The sequence below is a fragment of the Kickxella alabastrina genome (assembly GCF_025024165.1).
Source record: "Kickxella alabastrina strain RSA 675 chromosome Unknown BX661scaffold_4, whole genome shotgun sequence".
NCBI classification, from domain to species: Eukaryota; Fungi; Kickxellomycota; class Kickxellomycetes; order Kickxellales; family Kickxellaceae; genus Kickxella; species Kickxella alabastrina.
Genome location: NW_026251475.1, coordinates 212,094 through 231,754, shown reverse-complemented (window position 1 = coordinate 231,754; position 19,661 = coordinate 212,094). Strand labels below are relative to the sequence as shown.

Genomic DNA, 19,661 nt, shown 5'->3' with positions numbered 1-19,661 from the left:
AGAGAAAGAGAGCTTTTGCTGTTTGTTTAATTTGGTGTCGTTTGAAGATACTGAAAAATTAAAAGTACAGCACCATGGTCATAATAAAAGCAGGAATAAAAGGTGTCCGACAGCAAGCTCTGCGCAAATAAGACGAGCAATTCTAGATATGCGAAGTGAGATTTGAAAGAACTATTTCGCACTTTGTTGTCTTCACAAATACTGAATGCCATGCTTGACTGTGGTGCTCATTACAAACCAAGTCTTGCGTTGAAGTTCCAAGAAAATAGCCGAATTGATACGTACTTTGGGCGAATAAATAAAGAAATATGTGCGTGAAAGAGTGAATGAGTGAACGAGGAATGCCAGAACAGTGTCCTCAGGTGATGTTGTGTATGTGACTATGCGTGCTGCCGCTCCTCAAATGCAGGGCTGGAGAAAAGCAAATAAATAAGTGATATTGGAGAAATGCGTTTAATTAATATTCACTTTTTGCAATTGACGGAACAACAATTAAAGGAAAAAGAAGACAAGCTGATGAAAGGGGGAAGAGGCGCTCAAGTATAAAAAATCACTTTTTAATTTCTCGTTTGCTCGCCACTCCCCCACTCTTTCTTCCTCCCCGCCGCCAATCTGCAAATCAGCCACGCAAAAATGATACAACGACTGTTTCGACAAAACGCACACCAACACCAATGCCAATGCCGACGTTGCTGATGCTGACGCGCAGCTGATGATGATTGATTATGGCGACGATGCTAAAAATTGGTTGCTAAAAACAACAAAATAAAAAACATAAGAAACAAAGTGAACGATACTGAGATATTATTGTGTGCAGCCGCGCCAATGCGGCTCACAAACTACAAAGTTGTGCGCGCATGGGCGGCAGACGGCAGGGCGGGCCGACGACCGTTCAACGCAGGGCCAGCTGCAAGCAGCAGTGGCTCGTCATCGTCATCGTCGCCGTTACTATCGCCATGGCTAGCACCAGTGAAATCGGCCTGCACAGAGTCCGTGGACTCGACGGCGGAGACAAAGCGGTCGATCCAAATATCAACGTCGGCTTCCGTAATGTCGCAGCACCAGGCGATAAGCTGGCGGTACTGGCTCTCGCGCTCAGAAACATCGGCGCGGCGGCACAGGTTACTGACACGGTCGCGCAACAGGGCGTCCCTCCGAGCATACACCTTGTTAACGACGAGTAGGCGCTCAACAACGGCCTTCCAATTTTCAGGAGCTGTCTCCGAGCTGATTGCCATGGTGTCGCCTAGAGATAGGCTGGGCACGGCAGGCAAAGCGGAATCGGTGTCTGATGGTTTGACGAGGGGTGAGTCCAACAGCGAATCAATCAACTCTTCGAGATCCTGGCGCGGCTTCGAGTCTGGCGGCAGAGCGCCAATGGCTTCGCGCACGGCACACGTCTCGCGCGCCAGCGTCTCTTCGAGATACCCGACGCGGTCCTTGATCTCTGTGAGCCGCGTGGTCTTTGCGTGCAACCGGTGGATGGTCTCGCGCGCCTTGGACAGCTCGACGGTCGTCGCTAGCAGCTGCTGTTTCACGTCTTCAAAGTGCGCGTTCTTGAGACGTATCTCGCCGGCAAAATTGGTCTCCAGATCGGTCATCAGCCGCTGGATCGATTGCATTGACTGGTGCATGCGGTGCTCAGACACGCCTGCCGCCCACACATCTTCACACATCGGCGATGATATGGCCCCTCGAGAATGACGTGTAGACGAGCCGTTGGTGGGTGGACAGCGGGTGGGGCGGGTGGGCGTCGGCGATTCAATAACTATTGTGCGTCCGTCGCAAGAGTCGAAGGCATCTTCAGCGATACGGCTGACGCCAAAGTCCAGCGGACAGAGCCCTACGCGGTTGCAAATGGTGTCCGAGGCGCCCGCATTGAACAGCATGCGCACCATTGCGCGATCGCCGATGCGCGCGGCAATGTTCAGTGCTGTATTCCCGTGCACGTCCTGCAAGTTGAGGAAGGCTGCAAAATCGGCATTTGTGCTGCTCTCTCCAGTCATAGTTGTACTGGTAGCCAGGCCTGCCGAGTTGCCAGTTGTCAGAATCTGGCAGTCGACAGCGCCCATTTGTGGCACCGCTGCTGGATGCGAGGTTGTCTCGTCATATACTGATTTTGTAAATGCATTGCGACGGCAGTTTGGGCTGCTGCTCTGTGTGGGGGTTGGCAAGTGCAGGTTGACTCCATTCATGACGCTGGTCAGGGGCGCCGCTGTCTTGGGTGCAACGATGGCACTATTTTGAGCCACCGCGTTGCCAAGGCCAGTGCTGGTGCTTGCACCTATCAATGCAGAGCCGATATGGTCGCCCTCGTCCAGAGATACATCGTCACTGTCCACCTGGTACCCGCCTGCAAGGCGGACAATCCACGACAGCAAGCAGTCAGCATAATATCTAGCGGCCTTCTCGCGACCTTCAGTGCCTGCAGCCATCGCAATGTGGTGCAGCACCGTGCGGTTGTTCTTGTCGGTCAACGGTATCGTGTCGTGGAGCAGCTCGAGCAGGTCCGGGAAGGTCTGAGTCTCGTAGCTGTTGGTGACCTGCACAGCGCGCACCAGCGCCGACTCCCCCTCAAAATTGAGCTTCCGCGCGTCGGCGCCCTGGAATAGGAGCAGGTCCAACACATGGATGCGCGCCAGCGCCGCCGCCCAGTGCACAGCAGTGTGGCCCTGATCATCGATGACCAGGTCGACATCGACTTCGGACGCGCCACGCGATAGCCATTCGGGAATGTGCCCTTGATCGTCCGTCGTAAAGATGTTCATCAGAAGAGTGCGATCGTGTTTGATGCGCATATCGTTGGACGCGGCGCTCGCTTCAGCTTCGGCCTCGGCTTCAGCGCTGACGATGGCCGCCAACGGTGTCTCTTCGGCTGACATGTGGTACGCCCAGTTGCCTGGCCCAGCGGCGGATGACGCAATCGCCGGAGAGCTGTACATAGTCTGCCGTAGTGGTGTCGCCAGTAGTGTTGACCTGGGGACTGAGCCCTCGCCCACTGGATAGTTAGGCGTACCCGGGATCCCGCTGCCAGACGCGCCTGAATTATTTCCGTTCGCCATATCTGAGTGCAGTGGCGACGTCGCTGCACTCGAGTTTGGCCGGAACCGCTTCGCGCTCGTTGCATCCTTCAACCCAACCTTCTCTCTTTTGAGCGACGCCTTTTGCGTGCTCTTCATCTGTCGCCGTACCTCGGCCTTTGTCGGTGTATCGTCCTGCTTCGTCCCATTGGCTGTCGGATCGTGTTCCAAAATCGGACGGATGTGAGAATACACGTTATACTGGTTGCACAGCTGGACACCGCGCGTAAAGGGCACCCATGTACCTTGGTACTTTCCATAGCCGCCCTGAATCTTTTCGTGCTCGCCCGTCAGCACCTCGCGCTCGAGTATCTTTGTGCGCCGCCCCTTTTCTACACCGGCGACCTTTAGGATTTGTGTTGCATTTAGCCACGAGTCTGAATGCCGCCTCATCACTGCAATGCCCCGGCATATCATTTCGTACACTTGTATGCCCGAGTACACGGCCACGTACACGTTCTGCGTGATGTCTGTCTCCTCCATTATCTGGTTGTATGTGTGTGTTCTGTGAGGGGGTAGAATTTGCGGAAAGCGTGCGTATGTAGGCTGTCGAGATCCGCCTCGCTAAATTGTCAAGAGAAAATGAATGAGTTAAAAAAGTGTCAACAGAACTGGCGAAAAGTACAAATTAGTATGAGTATGAGGAAGATAAAAATAAAGTATTAAAGGAGAACAGGCTGTTGGTGGTATAAAGGTAAAGGTGATTGTTTAGCACAGAAAAGAGTAAGAGGAAAACTGTTTTCTTTTTGAACGGCGGGAAAAAAATAATTTTTCAGCCCTAAATAATTTTGCACCCAGCCACAAAACAAAGAAATAGCGAAGGGGGAAAGCATGCACAAGCAGTCCCCTCTACCCCTTCTCTTTGAACCTTTTTGAGGGCTCCAAGCTGTAAAGAGTAACAAAATTAAATAGCGTGTGTGCGCACATATAAAAAAATAGAGTGAGAGAAAGACCCGGCTTGAGGTGCGTGTGGATGTACCCAGGACAGAATGAGCATACACCAAGCTGGGAGCACAAGGAAAAGGCCCATCTTTCTAAACAAAAAACAAACCTTCACAAATAGCTCTTACCTGTTGAAATGAGGGCTTTGCAAATATGAGCAACTAAAAGTCAAAGTGAAGATGACGAAAATCAAAAAGAGAGAAAGAATATAGATATCCAACGCGAACAGCCCGCGTAAACAAAAAGGTCCATTTTTAATTTCAGGCATCGCGCGTCAGGCGGCGTGCGAATGTGGACAAATTGGGAGAGGGGAGAAAAGCCAATGAGATCGTGGTCAATATTGCTAAACAGCTGATTAGATTAGGACATCTACACTCTGAAAATTAATTTGCTGTTTGACAGCAAACAAATAACGTGGTCGTGAGTTTTTCAAGAATTCTCTGCTTTAAAAGAGTCAACAGTTGAAGTGAAAAATATATTTCGAACAGCAGAAAATCCCCTTTTAAACAAGACGCGCCGATATCCTCGTTAGTCGAGCGACTTGCCCTTGACAATCTTGGCCCAGCCGATGAGACGCCAGTGATTGTCAATGCGTCTGCTAATGGCAATGTTGTCGCCCTCCTCCGCGCACGAGGGGGTTCCCAGGCTCACCTTGGCCATATCGGCCCTAACACCGGTGACACGCGCTCCGACAGCGCTGGAGCCGATGTTGATGCGGAGGTTGTCGTTCTTGGAGAGCTTGTCAATCTTGGCCTGCTTCTTGCCGTCGGACTTGATACCCAGCAGCCGGCGCAGCAAGAAGTAGTTGATCTCGAGGACAATATAGAGCTTGGGCAGCTTGCCAACAGAGCCCAGAACGCGACCAGACAAGCGATCACCGCGCGTGAGCGACGGGTCAATAAGGGTACCCACACCGATGAGACCGCCGGGAACTGCATACTGCAAGGAGTTCTTCTCGGTATTAAGCGACACGACACGCGACACAATCGGGCGCACAACAAAGTTGCCGTTGGTGGGGTTAACAGAGACCTGTCCGGGCCTGATCTCGATGTCCTGGCCAACCCTGATGACACCCTTAAGGATACTTCCACCAACAACACCGCCTGCAATCGTATCAATACCGTTACCTGGCTTGTTGACGTCGAACGAGCGAATGAGAATCATGTAGGGGTCCGAAGTAAAGTCACGCACCGGGATGGGGATGTACTTGCAGATGTACTCGACCACAGCGTCGACGTTGTACTTGAGCTGCGCAGAAACAGGGACGATTGGGGAGCCGGCCGCACCAGTGCCCTTGATGAACTCCTGGATCTGCTCGAAATGAGTCTGCGCCTGGTCCTCCTGGATCAGATCAACCTTGTTCTGCAGAATAATGAGTTTGTCGAGCTTCATAATCTCCACGGCTGCCAGGTGCTCGGCCGTCTGCGGCTGTGGGCACGACTCGTTGGCAGCAACAAGCAGAATTGCGGCGTCCATGACCGCGGCTCCACTCAGCATGGTGGACATGAGCACGTCGTGACCCGGGCAATCGACAAACGAAACGTGGCGGATGAGCTGCAGTGTGCCGCTGCATCCCGGGCGCTCGCAAGGGATCTCTGCGGGCCTGTCTGAGGCGAATGACCTGTAGCATCCGGGGCGAGGGCACTCGGGGTTGTCGCACTTGTAAATCTTGGTGTTGGCGTATCCGAGTCTGATGGTGATGTTACGCTCGAGTTCATTTTTGAAGCGAACAGTCTGCACTCCGCTGATGGCCTTTACGAGCGTCGACTTTCCGTGCGCGACATGGCCAATGGTACCGATATTGATCGTCGCCTGGTTTATAATCACCTCTGGCGAGAGGGGTGTAAGCTTCGAGGTATCCACAGTAACGACTGAATCCGACATGATAGTTTAAAGTGCTAATTAACGGACGCCCTAAGCAAAAAAAGATACATGTGCGCATATTGAAAAGGGTGCAAGTGTGTTTAGTGCGTCAAATACTGATTCCCATGAGCGAGTGATTTCTATTTAAGATTGAACAGATTGCAAGCAATCCAGCGCCGGCGGCCTTTGCGCGCCAATTTGCCGTATAGTTTGCGCAGAGGCCGGGGAATGGAAGTGAAACTCGAATCTGGAAAACCACATTGAGATTGGTACCTCCTCCCGGGCAGCCCTGGCTTTGCTCTGCGCGTGCGAAATCTCGCCAAAAATGGGCTTCCATTGCCAGAGGAGCTCTTTCGGCGGCAGATTGTAAACTCAAAAAGGGTTGTCAACTTACGTTTTTTAAAAAAAACGCTAATAAATAGAATTCTAGACAAATGGTAGTGGAAAAAATAGATTGAATGCCAAAAAGCAAGAAAAGGTGAATTCTCCCCTTTATCCAATTTTCTCCATTAATTTCCAGCTGGCCGCTTTAAAGGCGCTTTCTCTCACACACTCCCTCTTGCCAGCACAACGAAAAAATAATTATTGGGGCAAAGTCAGCATTGGCCATTGCAGATGCACGAAAAGTAAGCGTGATGTTGAGCAGAAAACTTTTCGATTGCAGCTCGGCACGACTCGTGGATGAGTCATCTCATCTTGCGGTTCACATACCAGCTCGGCTGCTGGATCTGCATCCAGCTAAAAAAAAAACCTCCGATCTGGGCCCAGCCTAATTGAAATGGACTGGTTTTGAGATGGGGTGCCGGTAGTTTTTTTGTACAGAAAATTGTATTCAACATGAAATTGAGTGCAAGGCGACAAATATAAAAATGCTATAACTTAGAAACCAAACGTTTTGGTGTTTTGTGTGTGAATGAAACGAAAGACAGTTTTGGAAAGAACACACCATGTTATTACATCATATAGTCGCCGACCAGCAACATTTCCTACTGCTTCTCCCAGTACTGCTTGTTAGGCTGCTGGTGCCCACCTTGAGGAGGCTGTTGCTGGTGGTGCTGCTGGTGGTGCTGCTGCTGCTGATGCTGCTGCTGATGCTGATGCTGCTGCTGATGGTGGTGGTGGTGCTGCTGTTGCTGCTGCGGCTGCTGTTGGTACATGTGCGGCGTCTGGGTCTGGCCATAGCTCGGCGCATACGAGGCGTAATAGGCTTGCTGGTGGTGGCTGAATCCCTGCTGTGGGTGTGTGTTATTGACCTGGCTGGGATAGCTGCCAAGCTGCTGCGGGGTGCTGTAGTAAGTGGTCCCGCCGATCACGGGCGCAGTGCCGGACGGTGGGATGCCCTTGGCACTGGCATCCTTGCCGCCGGTCTTGGAGGCCGAGAACATGCCGGGGATGCCGCCGAGGCCAAACTGCTGCGGCGAGTTGGACAGCGCAGCGGGGTCCTGCTCGTAGACGTTGAAGCCAGCCCCAATGTTGGCCGAGTAGTGACCATACGGGTTGCCAGCCTTCTGGGCGTTGATGTTGGCGTACGGGTTACCGGCATTGTTCTGGCTGGCTCCCTTGACACCGGCCTGCTGCTGGTTGCCTGCAGCTCCCTGCTGGCCCGTAGGCTGCTGAGCCTGGTTACCCTGCTGGCCGGGCTGCTGTGCAGACTGCTGCTGAGCCTGAACCTGAGGCTGCTGCTGTTGCTGCTGCGACCCAACGTTCTGCAGACCCTGCGGGTTGGTCCCGGGATACATCGGGTACATGCCCTGCTTCATAAACGGCTGGCCGTAGGCGGCGGCGAGGGCCGGGTTGTTGCCAAACGCAGCTGGGTTGGGGAACTGGCTCCCAGGCTGCATCATGCTGTAGTAATACGGGTTGTAGTACGGCATGCCGTGGTTCATGCCGAAGGGCTGCGGAATCTGCTGAGGGAACAGGCCGGCTTGGCCAATGTTGTTGGCGCCGTTGATTCCGGCAGTCTGAGGGCCACTGGTGGCTGCAGCCTGGGGCTCGGTGGCTGCGGCAGATGCGTCCTTATTGGCAACGAACTGGTTGTAGCCGTAGTTATCGTAGAAGCCCATCATGTTGCGCTGTGCATCCGCACCGTATAGCGCAGCAGCTCCGTAATCGTTGGGCAGTGGCATCTGACTGATGGCGCTGGCACTGGGATGGGCCTGCGCCTGGGAGTGGACGTACTGCTGCTGCTGCTGCTGCTGCTGAAGGTATGTAGTCAGGGGACCCTGAGGTGCAGCGGCGGCTGGCTCGGCAGCAGCAGGTGGGGCAACAGCGGGCGCGACAGCAGGCACAACAAGCGCCGGCGCGGGGACAGACACAGGCGCGGGTGCTGTCTCGACATCGGCCACTGCAGCGAGAGCCTGGGCAGAAGCGGGGGCAGCCTCTTTAATCTCAGCCTGGGGCACAACGGCATCAGCCGAGGCCTCTGGCGTCTCCAATTCGGCCACAACGCCTGAGGACTTCAATGAGCCAAACTCGACGCCGCCAATGCTCAAGCTTCCAAACTGCATGCCGATGCGCTCAATCGTGGCGCTGCCTGTGGGCATGACCACGGGGGCCTCCTGGTTAAGTCGCCGAACGTTCGAGACGGGCTTCTTTGAGGAAGCGGGTACGGTCTGCGGCTCGTCGGCTACGGTCTCTGATTCCGCAGACTCGGCCTCCTGTGTGACGGCGGGCTGCTCGACGGACGCCGTGGGCTCGGCCTCCCCAATCTCCTCGACAACTATGTGGGCCTCCTCGACAACAACGATGTCGGCTGTCTCCTCAGAGTCGGCTTGCTCTGAAACGGCGGGCTTTGATGTAGAATCGGCATCAGCCTTCTCCTCAGCTGACTTGGCCGTTGATTGTGTCTCCTTGGCGGGAATGGACTCGTCTGCGTGTGTCGTGGCGGGCTCAGCGGGCTTCTCGGAATCGGAAGACGGCGCGGGCTCTGGTGAAACCTGCTTGGCACCTCTACAACAATAAACAGAAAGCAAAAATAGTCGCAGATTGGTCAGAAATATCAAAAATGACAACACATCGGAACTGTGCGCGGATTCAGCGTGTAAACAATGTCAATTCGGACAGCTTATTAGCCCAGCGCAATTGTGCCGCAAAAAACACAAATGACAACATTGGTTGTGCGAGATGAACGAACACAAACGCAGAAAAAATGCACAAGCCGATATTCAAACAATTGCTTGACAACACATGAGCACAGGAACGATCACAAGCACAAGCGCTAGTAGTCAACAACAAAAACAAAAAACAACTCTCCACAATGCATGAAAAATGTACCTCTTTGCGATGTTTGCCCACGACATCGGGGCGGGCTTGGACGGTGCCTTCGAAATCGAGGGGGCCGGGGCAGCCACAGAGGCAGATGTCTGCGCCTTGGGCTTTGATTCTTGGATGTTGGCAGCAGGCTTGGTATCCCAGGCGCTAGCAGAGCTCTTGCTCTCAGATGGCGACTCGGCATCCCAACCGGCCGCAGAATCTGCGGTCGAAGCGGTGCCAGCCACGGGGGCAATAGGAGCCTTGGCTGCAGATGCGGGCCTTCCGCCACGGGCAACAGAAACGTTCGAATAGTTGCCACGGCCGCCACGGGCTGCGCCCCCACGGACTCCACCGCGGAAAGATGCGGGGCGGGGAACAAAGCTGCTCTTCTCGACAGGCTTGACATCTTCAAGCGGCTTGGTAACCTGGCGCTTCTCTTTGCGCGACTTGACCTCTCCCCACTGCGTAGCATGGCCTATACTTCCAGATGCACGAGAAAAATAATTACAACGTCGTTAGCTTTATGATTTTGGTTTTTTTTCCAAAATATTATCTCCGATAATGCCTGTCGATCATGGCAACAGCCATGGTAGCCATCCGGTCATTTTTTTTTACCAGAAAAGGCTTGCCTCAATTCAAAAGGGAAATACAATAAGCATATGCCAAAGCAAGGAGGGGTGGCGTTGCAAACGGTACACAGCGCAAAAAAGCAAAGGGGCAAGTAACAGAGAAAACAATTACCTTCAGCGATTCGGGCAATGGTGATTTCCAGATTGCCGTCGGCCTCCTTAATAGCGGAAAGTAGGTCGGCGTCTGTCCAGTCGGGGAACATTTCGTTCAGCGTCTTGAGGCTGTTAGAGTAACTGTTGCGAAGACTCTTGAATTCGGCTGCCTCTTCCAGAGACGAGGAAGAACGCGCGTTGCTGCCGCGCGAGAACTTGCCGCCGCGCGAATTGAAAGATTGATGTGTGTTTGATTGGGCCGCACTCATTTTAAGGCCTTTGTATAAAATATGATCTTAAAGATGAAAAATTGGCTAAATTCAGATGGTATGTTACTGCTTGCTAAGGCTTGTTGCTGGCTGCGCTGGTAAGGTGGTTTTTTTGATACAAGTGAAAATAAAATAAAACCTCTGTTAAAAGTATAGAAATAAAGAAAAAAGAAAGGAGAAAAGGTTGCAGACGCCGGATGGTGCCATCTTCTGCCTTTGGAATGAAACACGTCGGTTGAGTTTCGCTTTGCGTAAAGAAAAATCACGCAGAGCCGATTTTCTTTTTTGCCCATATTTTTTCCTCTTCTGGTTTGACCAAATCCAGCCAATAGGGTGGTCGACCGCACTGCGCGATGAATCCAGAAAGGTCAGCTTGCAGCGCGAGCTGGCCCGAACAAAAAAGAACGTAATTGCCTGCACTGTTGCCAATGTGGCTTAGATTTAGCTGCCTGTGTTGTCTGCGCAGTCGCCACCGAGCCCTCAATGGCTCCAGTGCTTACGGATCTGGGTCCAGATTTATACCGAGGATGACAATACTGACCACCTTGTGCTCTTTTGAACCACGCCCATAGTCACTGCCACGGCGCAGCACGCGCCTGTGTGTGATGGCCGGCTGATGCAAGGTGTAAATAAACACGCCATTCATTAATCACACTTCGCGACTCTCCTTTGCCTCAATATCTCATCACCCTTTTTTGTATTGCATTAAGCAGCGATTCAAGTTCCAGCATATCGATCGTAACACCCAGTAAATGTCCGAGGCACGCACCGTCTTTATCGTCATGAGAAAGGACCTGCAAAAGGTACGCGTGCAGCCCACAGCTTGCGGACGAATGCCGGCACTTCTCCGACATAATCAAAACAAATACTGCCACGTAGCTGTCCAACTGCAACTACTGCCGTTGCTGTTACTGCTACTGCTACTACTTGCGTATAGCTAATTTCCTTGTCTCTGTGTCAATCTAACACAAATATGTTTTTTAAATTTTGTATTTACTGAAGGAGGACTGGTCCGATATAGGTACTAAACTGGCCGCTTGGCAGGTAAGATTTCATTAAAGACAGGCAACTTGCATTCAATAACTTTTGAACAAAAGTAAGCTGCGAAAATGTATTCGTGACTGCTCGCATGGCAACTAACTAGCAATCGTTCTGTTTTGCCCACCAATCAAACCATACGTAGCATCGTTTCCCAGGGGTGCCACGCCACCACGGCGGTGATCTGGAAGTTTCGCGATGACGAGCGCGTCAAGGCCTACACTGATGATCTCGAATCAATGCATAAGGTCACCCTGGAAACCAAGAACGAGGCATCATTGCTCAAAATGGCTGAAAATCTCAAGCAGAAGGACATTCCGTTCCATATGTGGGTCGAGCAGCCCGAAAACATTCCGACATGTCTGGCGACAATTCCCGTTATGCGCTCCGATCTTGGCGACGCCCTGAAAAAGTGCTCGCTTCTGCGATAGGCTGAGAACTGGTGGTGCATTTATTTGCTTGGCGGGCTGTGGACGATTAGATCAAAAAGGAATACAAACCTGATCAAGACAATCAGCACACTGAGCGATAAATAATTTTTTGGCGCGATCAAGCATTGTCAAGCACGCCTGTTCACTCTCCCATTTTTATATACTTTTTTCTTTCTTGTCTCCTCGATTTGAATTTCAAATCCCTTCTATTTGCTCTCCTCTTTTGCCATATCTGTTCATTTACAACATTCAACTGTGCGGCCTGTTGTCACTGGCACGAACTGGATCCGGCGCAAGCAAAGCAGCCGACTACACCCGCCCACACACAGACGCCGAAGCCTGGCTCACAGTGCTGGTTCTCATATGCGATCCGGCAAAGCAGTCAGCAGTGCAGACTATTTTCTAGGCCAAGCGCGCAATGGCGTAAACCGGTTGCTATTCGATCAGTTTTCCCAGTCGTTGAAAAAGGCCACTTTTCTCCGGACTCACAACAAGGCAGTCGATCCATTTCTGCTTGGCAAAAACATCGACCAGAGTAGCGGGCTAGGCGGGCTGGCAATCGACCTGGGTGGCATTGACATTGCCTCGATTCTGAGGGAGGATTCTGAAAATGGCCTTCTTCGCAGAGAGCGATCGCCTGCGCCTCTTGGACCGCTGAAGGACACGCAGCGGTACCTCATGTACAAGGCCATACACAGAAAGGACCCTGAGGGTGTGTGGCGTGGATTTGACGGTATACTCAAGAACAATGAATGGCGCAAGGTGACTGAGTACGACATCATCCGAGTCATCCAGACACTCAATATGCAGTACGCTTTTGAGCGCAAACCAGAGACCCTCCGCAGGCTGAGGGTCGTGCGGGACGCGTGCAAGAAAAATAAATTGAAGTTTACAACAATATGGGCGCTGAACGAGCTGATCCGGCTACACGTCGCTGAGGGACAGCACGAAGAGGCGCTTTCGATAAAGAATGACATTGATTCCGGCACCTACGGCCCCAACATGGCAGTGAACGTGCACACATACGCGGCGCTTTTCAGCGATCCAACTGCAGAGAGCTTACCAGACCTGATTAAGTTGACAGATTTGTTCGACGAGATGCTTGGCAGGAACATTGCTCCGAATGCAGAAGTGGAAAAGAGCCTTATCAAGGCTGCGCAAAAGGTTGACGAGTTCCGACTGCTCGATGCACTGCTCGAAAGCACAAAGGATGGCAACTTTACGGACGACCACGGCAATTTATTTGCGCGGTATACTGCCGCCAGAGGTCAGGCATATCTCGCGCTTCATGCAATTAGGCCGGCACTGGCAGAGCTACACAAGCTGCTGTCATTCCGAATCCCCAGCGACAAGCGCCAAATACCGCACGCGCTACTGGCCAACCCAGAGTCGACGAACATTGCTATCCCGCTTGAACTCGCTGGGACAAGAGACGCGTATTTTGTATATCTCCGCTCGCTCTACGAGTCCATCATCCGCATATGCATCATCCGGCGGCAAATCAAGCGCGCCAGCGAGCTGCTCGATGAGCTGCGCAAGAATTGTTATCTGCCTCCGACACAGACCGCCTACAGGTGGTTTGTGCGGTTCCATGCGAAGCGCAAGAATATCAAGGAGCTGGTCGATATCCAGGACATGATGCTCCGCGACGGTGTGCCGCTGAACGAGCACATATACACAAAGTTCATCACATCCTGCATGTTCACTCCCAAGACGCGCCTGCTCAGCCACATCGTCAAAAGTGTGTCGTCAGAGGACCCGGCCGGCGGGATTCATAAAGAGGCTTGCGCGCAGATAGGCGGAATCCGCAAGGTAAACCTGTCTGCAAAGTTCGATACCGGAGTTAATACCCACATTGATTCTACCGCGTCCGAGGAAAAATCCACGCCCCGGAAATCTGGTCTGCCAGTCATCCCCAAAAACATCCTGCTCACCGAGAAGGTCGCCGAGCACGTGTACTACCCCAGCCAGTGCATCCGGTTCTTCGAGGACATGCTGCTCGAGTACAATGCCAAGCCCAGCGATATCCGCGATGTCAATTACAAGCCAAACGTTAGCATCACCAATGCTGTCATGCGCGCATACTTGATGCTCGAGTCACCCGCGCTTGCGCTGCGTGAATTTCATCGGTACTGCATCCACCAGCGCACACAGAACCCGTCGAGCGTCACGCCCGATGTCCAGACACACAAGCGTACGTTGCTCAAGGTTTTCGGCATGGCAGACGAAGCCGCTTCTATCCTTGGCGATCGACTGGAGCAGCAGCGGATCGAGACAAACATGGTTGAGTGGGGCTTGCAGCCGCTGTCCAGCAACCATTGAGCCGCCGCTGCCGTTAACAATTAATATTTATATATTTTTTCTTTGTATTCTGTTGTTGATTTTTACAGTCTATATTTTTACAATACACGAAACTGCGCTGAAAGCATCGGCTGTTGATATTGCTGGTTTTCTCCACCATTGCAAACTGCGACCTACCCTTGAAATTCAACTGAAAAAGTACGGGCTGTCCAAAACCTCCCTCAGATCAAAGTCACCGTGCTTGGGCAGCTGGTCGAACTCAATGTCCACCCACAAAGTGCGCTTAGTCAGGCGTCCCGCGAGCTTGCGGTCCTTGATCATGCGCACGATCTTTTTCAACTGATCCGGTGACTGGGTCTCTGAAAGCATGATCTGCGGCTGCTCGAAGTTTGTAATGTACTTCTTCTCAGCAGCTGCGATCTTCTCAGAGAGCTCCTTCTTGATATCAAAGACCTTCTTCTCGAGCTGCAAAGCCATAGCTTCGGTCGTAGAGTCGGGCGTGAGTTTAGACCCCTTGACGATGATTGTGGTTGTCGTCCCTGTCGCCGGGTCTTTGTCAGCTACAGCAGCACTCGCCTTCTTAGACACGCTCTTGGCCTTGGCCTTGATCTTTTCTTCGCTCTTCATAATAGCCCGAGCCTCTCTGGTTTTCGCCATGTTCTCTTTGCGCAAAGCCTTGCCCTCCTTTTCTAACCGTGCCTTGTTTAAAGTCAGCGTGTAGTGGATTTGGTCGGACTGATAAGCGGCGCCAAGCGGATCCTCATGGGGGTTGATCAAATCGATAGAGCTCAAGTCAACCTCCTCAACATCCACAGGCTTGACCTCCTCTTCGGCAGCCGCCTGCACGACATCAACCTTGACGCTGGCGGCATCCGCCTCGCCGCAGATGCCCAGGTGGTGCATGGCAAGCTCGGCCTCAATCAGCCGCTCCTTCTCCTCGCGAACTTCCTTTGCCGAAACGCAATTGGCCTTTCTCTTGGCGCCAAAGCCTACCGGCTTGTTTACGTACTCCCAGCGAATGACAGGCATTTTGTGGTCAACGTAGCGCTTCTCAAACTCAGCCTTGAGATCATCCATGATCGGGCGCTTGTGCAGCTGAACAAACTGGTCCCGCAGAATCTTGTTCATCTTGTCAATGTCACACGCGTGGGTCCAGTACGAGTCATGCACCGAGGCAAACACCAGGCCGGCCACCTTGCACTCGATGGCCGACAGGATCATGTGCGAAGCATCCAGGGAGTGCACAAAGTTGGGAGGGAACGCGGTCTTCTGCTTCTGCGAGTTGACGGGTGACGGCATATTTGCGTCGCGCACAGAGATGCTCTGCAGGGCGGTGGCCACATGGCGCATGGCAAACTTGCGGTAAGGCTGGACCACTGTCAGCCCGAGCGGCGTCGTCCACACGACCGTGGTCATGGGCTTGGTGGCGAGCGTGTTGAGGCGCTTGCGCCGCGTCGATCCGGGACCCAGATCAGGCCGCAGCTCTAAAACCTTCTCATTCTCCAGCACGCGGTCATTATCCTTGGCATCGCGCAGCGCCTCGCGCAGCTTGGCCTGCGACTGCTTTGACTCGAGGATCATGCGCTTCCACGTGGACAGCGCCGACTCGGGCATGCTCTTGGCAATGCGGCGCGCTGACTCGTTAAGCCAGTTCTGGATCTCCTGCGCCTGAGTGAACATCTCGCCAAGAGAGTCAAAGATCTTCTTGGCCACGTACAGTGCTAGCTTGGACACGTCGACAAGCTCGAACTCGTGGTCCCCGTGCTCGTCCTTGACCTCGCGCAGACGAGCCGAAATCTGCTCCCTTGCGCCAATCAGCGTCACGCCATACACGTTGGTCATGACGGTCTGCTTGACGATCTTGCGCGTCAGCTTGCCCTTCAGCACCACTGCCTCCTTGACACCATTATAAGCATCCTCGTCGATCAGCCGATTGACGACATTGAGGATGCCCTGATACACGTCCTGCGGCTTTTCCGACGGAATAAGGTTGACCTCGTGCGCACCCTTGCGGTCGCGGCCCATCGCGGCGTAGTGCTGCAGACCATTGCACGTTCCGTCTTGATGGATGTGCAGCCGGCTGACGTATTTAGCCGGGTTTGGCGAGCGCATCGCCGCAGCAAACTCGATGCAGGCGGACAGCGCTTGCCAGGGATCGCTGGCCTCAAGCCACCACGGCCGGGGCGTGTTGGTTTCGCCGCTCAGTAGGCTGTCGGGAACAGGGTTGTCTGCTGATTCGATAATCCGGTCGTAGCTCTCGTCAACAAAATTCACCCTGTCTTCGTGCGACAGTTTGTCCTTGCCGTACAAGTTGGCCAGATGAATCTTGAGCCAGTACACTCCGCGCTCGGTCAGCGGCCTTCCCTCGTCAAACAGCAGCAAGCCGCGGCAGAGATCGTTGCCCAGGTGGTTGAAGTGGGGCGGGATTGGATAGGCGCGGCCGCGGAAATCCATGTTGTGCGGGAAGTACATCGGGTGGTTGAGGAAGGCTTGCGCAATCTCGACCTTGTAGTTGCAATCACAGCGCCGCGAATGCTGGTTGGAGCTGCCATTCCTCCACTCGCGTAGCTCAAAAGAGTACTTGAGCTTGGCCTTGTCGTTGGTGTCGAAGTCCGCGGGCTTGGTTGGTTCGGGTACATCGTAGCTGCTGGCCGGGATCTCGGCGAGCTCCACTCCAGAGTTCCATACCTTGCGCACGGCATCGAACACCGTGCGGTTGATGGCCCACTTGGTCAGGCCTAGCGAATCCAGACCAGCCAGCAGTGTGTACAGGCGGTCCTCGTTGGAAGCCACCTTGAGGTAGCGCAGCTGCTCATTGCTCTCCTTCATACGCATGCAGGGCTCGTCGTGTGTCAAGTAGCCGCCCGTGTTGTACGTCAGCCAGGGCCGTGGCGGCACTAGCATGGGCAAGTGGCGTGCGCTGACAGTACTGGCGATCGAGTCCTCCTTGAACATCTCGCGCAGAAGGTTGTGCGGAATGATTACTCCATACTTGCGGCCGCGGTTGACAATATAGTCGTGCGTGAACGCTGGCGCCATGCGCGTAGTCATTTCTCCTGTCACCGGGTCGACGGATGTCTCCTCGATGCGCGCCACCTCAATCAGCATGGAGATCAGCAGCGATCCGATTCGTGTCTTTGTCGTGACATCCCAGGAGTCCAACCACTCCTGGTTGCTGTTTGCTCGCATTTGGTGCGCCTGTGCTCGCCGCACAGCCATGTTGAACAGCTTTCCCGACGACGCGAGCTTGGCAACCGACATGTTGCGACCGATGATGTGCCGGTTGGTGCGGTCCTTCATGCGCTGGAAGCGGATCTCGTCGTGGACCGCGCTGCTGAGGCTGGTCACCAGTGTGATGGTCTTGACACCAACAAACTTTGGCATCATATCGCTGCTATTAGTTCGCTGCTCGATCGCGTTCAGCCGCAGGGCCTCGAGAATCGTAATGATTGCAATCTTGGGCGCGTCCAGCCAGCTGAAGAACTTGCCGTACTGCTCGCGCACCCGGTCGTTGCCCGCATTCTCCTTTGCGCGCAGGCAACGACCCTGCTCCTCCTCGATGAGGGCCTCGAGCTGCGGGAGCCATGTAGCGGTAAGCTTTTTTAGGCGGCTGATGTCTGTCTGCAGCAGAGGATCGCCGCGCTGTTTGTTGATCTCGCGCGAGCGGGCGATGGCTGCATCGTACGTGTCGCGCTCCAGTCGCATCTGCAGGTTGTAGCCATCAAGCTCGTTGGTGTATAGGGACTGGAGGGTATCTTTCAGCTGGGTGATGCCGAGCACCTTTGACGAATGAAGCTTGAAAACGCTGCCCTTGGCCGCCTTGGACCCCTCGGTGTCATTCTCAGCTGTTGTGTGCAGATCGGCGTCGTTGCTGCTGCTGGTGCCACTAGGATCGTTCTCAAGGTCTTTAAGCTTGATTTCAGCTGCATGCACGGCATCGAGAAGTTTCGTGGCCACGTCTGCGTTCTCAGCCCCCCTGTTCAAAATGCCGCGCGCCACGTCTCTAATACTGTCAATGTCCTTGTCCGAAAGGTACGAGCTGAGCAGCATGTCGTGGAAACTGTGGCCGCTCCGCAGCATCTCCTGCATCAATACAACACCAACGTTCTGCATGCCGTTCCTACAATTCAGTCGAAAAAGGAAGGATATGAAAAAGTGTAGGCATAATGGTTAGTTATTGTTGGTGTGAATCGACAATTGTGTGTGTACTGTGTGCGACACGACAGGCAAATCGCAATAAAAACCACATTTTCATTTCTCTTGATTTTTACTTACCCAACAAACCCGCGAATCAAAATAGCAAATGTATTGGCATTGGGCTTGACCATATACAGCCGCTCCATCTGGTCATACCAGAGCAGTGCCTCGGTAGACAGCGGCTGCGGCTTCGCGGCCATGAGCCCGCCCAAAATCTCATTGTGCACCGAAACGTCCGCCACGTCCTTCATAGCCTTTGGGTACAACTTGTACATGCCAATCAAAATCCGCTGCGCCCTCTCAACATTGCCATTCATCAAACAAGCCTGCATAACCGATAGCTGCTCGGTCAAGGACTTTCCCGTCTGTATATAGTGAACCATACTGGTATCCTCGCGCATGTCGCGCATAGAGATAGGGCTCTCGTCGGGAGAGGCAAAAAGGGAGGTTCTCTCGCCAAGTGGCTGGATGACGCCCGCATCTGCTTCAACTGCCTGCTGGGAGAACGCGCGCAGGGATCTGATCCCGCCGGAGATTTGCTGTGTTGTGTAGAGGATCGATGACCGCGGCGATGCTTGTATGGGCTGCTGGTAGATCATTTTGAAAGGTGCTGCGCGGCTGAATGGCCGCAGGACCCGAAGCATTAGCTGGCTCATGGATACAACTGGATCGAGTCAGACAGAATAATCGCCGTGCTTTGTTTGATGCAGGGTGGTTGTGTGTGTTTAAAGAAAGAGTGGAATATAAACGGCGTGGAATTGCTAATAGGAATTAATAAAAATAAGTAAGGCGATCAAAAAAACAAAACCTCTAGAAGAAAAAGGGGAGGAAATACGAAGGAAAAATATATATCAAATAAATGAACGAGGTACACGCCAAGAGAAAAAAGTTTCAGTCTTACGTTAAGAAAAAAAAAGTGATCTGTGTGCTTCCTATTCAGTGGCAATAATGCAAGCATTTTTCTAATATTGTGATCAGCTGTGATCAGTGAGAACTGAAACCCGCATATTTTTGACCCGCGAGTTAAATGCCGCAAAAAATTGCGGAAATTGCTTAAATCGGCTCTGAAATGGAAATTTTAACTTTTAAAAAATTGTCAAAGCGTCAGACGCAGCCTCTGTTATCTTTACGGTTGTGGTGTGAGGCAGGGGTTTTTCTCGCCCCGAGGTTGCCGGCAGCCGGAGACACAGGGTTACATGGCGATCTGCGCGCACGGCTCTACTGTCCGCCCGCCGCCGGTGTCAGAGCTGTAGTAGAGGTGGGGCCCCAATTTGTTGAGGGTCGTGTCTGCCCATGCGTACACATTGTCACTGTCCATACTGCTTTTGGAGGAGTGGGTGCTGAACATCAAGAAGGCCATGGTTGAGGACACAAAGCTTTGCTCTCAGAGAGGATAAAGTGTTGAACCCAACACAATAAAAGCACATTGATTCCGGGGGTTACGTTAGCTATTTCAGTTTTTGTAGTTCCTGCATGTGGTTGGAGTCAGACCTCGGTCCGGACTGAGCTTTTCGTCCATATTTTTGGCTGTCCTCATAAGTGGGTTAATAAAGCAACTTTGTAATT

General features: G+C 53.0%; 6 protein-coding genes across 6 annotated transcripts; 2 read left to right on the top strand and 4 right to left on the bottom strand.

Moving 5' to 3' along the window:
* Positions 1–514: 514 nt before the first annotated feature.
* On the bottom strand, positions 515–3,811 carry BX661DRAFT_178090 (uncharacterized protein). The gene has a single exon (XM_051534818.1). The coding sequence runs from the start codon at positions 3,561–3,563 to the stop codon at positions 840–842; it is 2,724 nt and encodes a 907-aa protein (XP_051393682.1). The 5' UTR covers positions 3,564–3,811; the 3' UTR covers positions 515–839.
* Positions 3,812–4,436: 625 nt separating this feature from the next.
* On the bottom strand, positions 4,437–6,351 carry BX661DRAFT_178085 (eukaryotic translation initiation factor 2 subunit 3). Its single transcript, XM_051534817.1, has one exon. The coding sequence runs from the start codon at positions 5,904–5,906 to the stop codon at positions 4,551–4,553; it is 1,356 nt and encodes a 451-aa protein (XP_051393681.1). The 5' UTR covers positions 5,907–6,351; the 3' UTR covers positions 4,437–4,550.
* A 287-nt stretch (positions 6,352–6,638) lies between these two features.
* Positions 6,639–10,371, bottom strand: BX661DRAFT_178082 (uncharacterized protein). The gene is made up of 3 exons (XM_051534816.1): positions 9,879–10,371; positions 9,159–9,612; positions 6,639–8,834 (listed from the first exon to the last, which is right to left on the bottom strand). The coding sequence occupies exons 1-3, from the start codon at positions 10,126–10,128 to the stop codon at positions 6,872–6,874; spliced, it is 2,667 nt and encodes an 888-aa protein (XP_051393680.1). The 5' UTR covers positions 10,129–10,371; the 3' UTR covers positions 6,639–6,871.
* A 399-nt stretch (positions 10,372–10,770) lies between these two features.
* Positions 10,771–11,778, top strand: BX661DRAFT_178081 (uncharacterized protein). Its single transcript, XM_051534815.1, has 3 exons — positions 10,771–10,931; positions 11,150–11,172; positions 11,312–11,778. Exons 1-3 carry the CDS (start codon positions 10,881–10,883, stop codon positions 11,595–11,597), a joined length of 360 nt encoding a protein of 119 aa, XP_051393679.1. The 5' UTR covers positions 10,771–10,880; the 3' UTR covers positions 11,598–11,778.
* BX661DRAFT_178078 (uncharacterized protein) lies at positions 11,779–13,992 on the top strand. The gene has a single exon (XM_051534814.1). It carries the CDS (start codon positions 11,961–11,963, stop codon positions 13,917–13,919), a length of 1,959 nt encoding a protein of 652 aa, XP_051393678.1. The 5' UTR covers positions 11,779–11,960; the 3' UTR covers positions 13,920–13,992.
* BX661DRAFT_203623 (uncharacterized protein) lies at positions 13,993–18,987 on the bottom strand. Its single transcript, XM_051538535.1, has 2 exons — positions 18,174–18,987; positions 13,993–18,018 (listed from the first exon to the last, which is right to left on the bottom strand). The coding sequence occupies exons 1-2, from the start codon at positions 18,749–18,751 to the stop codon at positions 14,085–14,087; spliced, it is 4,512 nt and encodes a 1,503-aa protein (XP_051393677.1). The 5' UTR covers positions 18,752–18,987; the 3' UTR covers positions 13,993–14,084.
* Positions 18,988–19,661: the final 674 nt, after the last annotated feature.

Excerpts from the sequence above, each read along its gene's own strand:
- BX661DRAFT_178090 (XM_051534818.1), bottom strand. The coding sequence starts at position 3,563 with ATGGAGGAGACAGACATCACGCAGAACGTGTACGTGGCCGTGTACTCG.
- BX661DRAFT_178078 (XM_051534814.1), top strand. The coding sequence starts at position 11,961 with ATGCGATCCGGCAAAGCAGTCAGCAGTGCAGACTATTTTCTAGGCCAA.
- BX661DRAFT_178085 (XM_051534817.1), bottom strand. The coding sequence starts at position 5,906 with ATGTCGGATTCAGTCGTTACTGTGGATACCTCGAAGCTTACACCCCTC.
- BX661DRAFT_203623 (XM_051538535.1), bottom strand. The coding sequence starts at position 18,751 with ATGAGCCAGCTAATGCTTCGGGTCCTGCGGCCATTCAGCCGCGCAGCA. Across the intron at positions 18,019-18,173 it reads TTGATTCGCGGGTTTGTTGG|GAACGGCATGCAGAACGTTG; the intron begins GTAAGTAAAAAT and ends ACTGAATTGTAG.
- BX661DRAFT_178082 (XM_051534816.1), bottom strand. The coding sequence starts at position 10,128 with ATGAGTGCGGCCCAATCAAACACACATCAATCTTTCAATTCGCGCGGC. Across the intron at positions 9,613-9,878 it reads CATTGCCCGAATCGCTGAAG|GCCATGCTACGCAGTGGGGA; the intron begins GTAATTGTTTTC and ends CTGGAAGTATAG. Across the intron at positions 8,835-9,158 it reads TGGGCAAACATCGCAAAGAG|AGGTGCCAAGCAGGTTTCAC; the intron begins GTACATTTTTCA and ends TTATTGTTGTAG.
- BX661DRAFT_178081 (XM_051534815.1), top strand. The coding sequence starts at position 10,881 with ATGTCCGAGGCACGCACCGTCTTTATCGTCATGAGAAAGGACCTGCAA. Across the intron at positions 10,932-11,149 it reads TGAGAAAGGACCTGCAAAAG|GTACTAAACTGGCCGCTTGG; the intron begins GTACGCGTGCAG and ends GGTCCGATATAG. Across the intron at positions 11,173-11,311 it reads CTAAACTGGCCGCTTGGCAG|CATCGTTTCCCAGGGGTGCC; the intron begins GTAAGATTTCAT and ends AACCATACGTAG.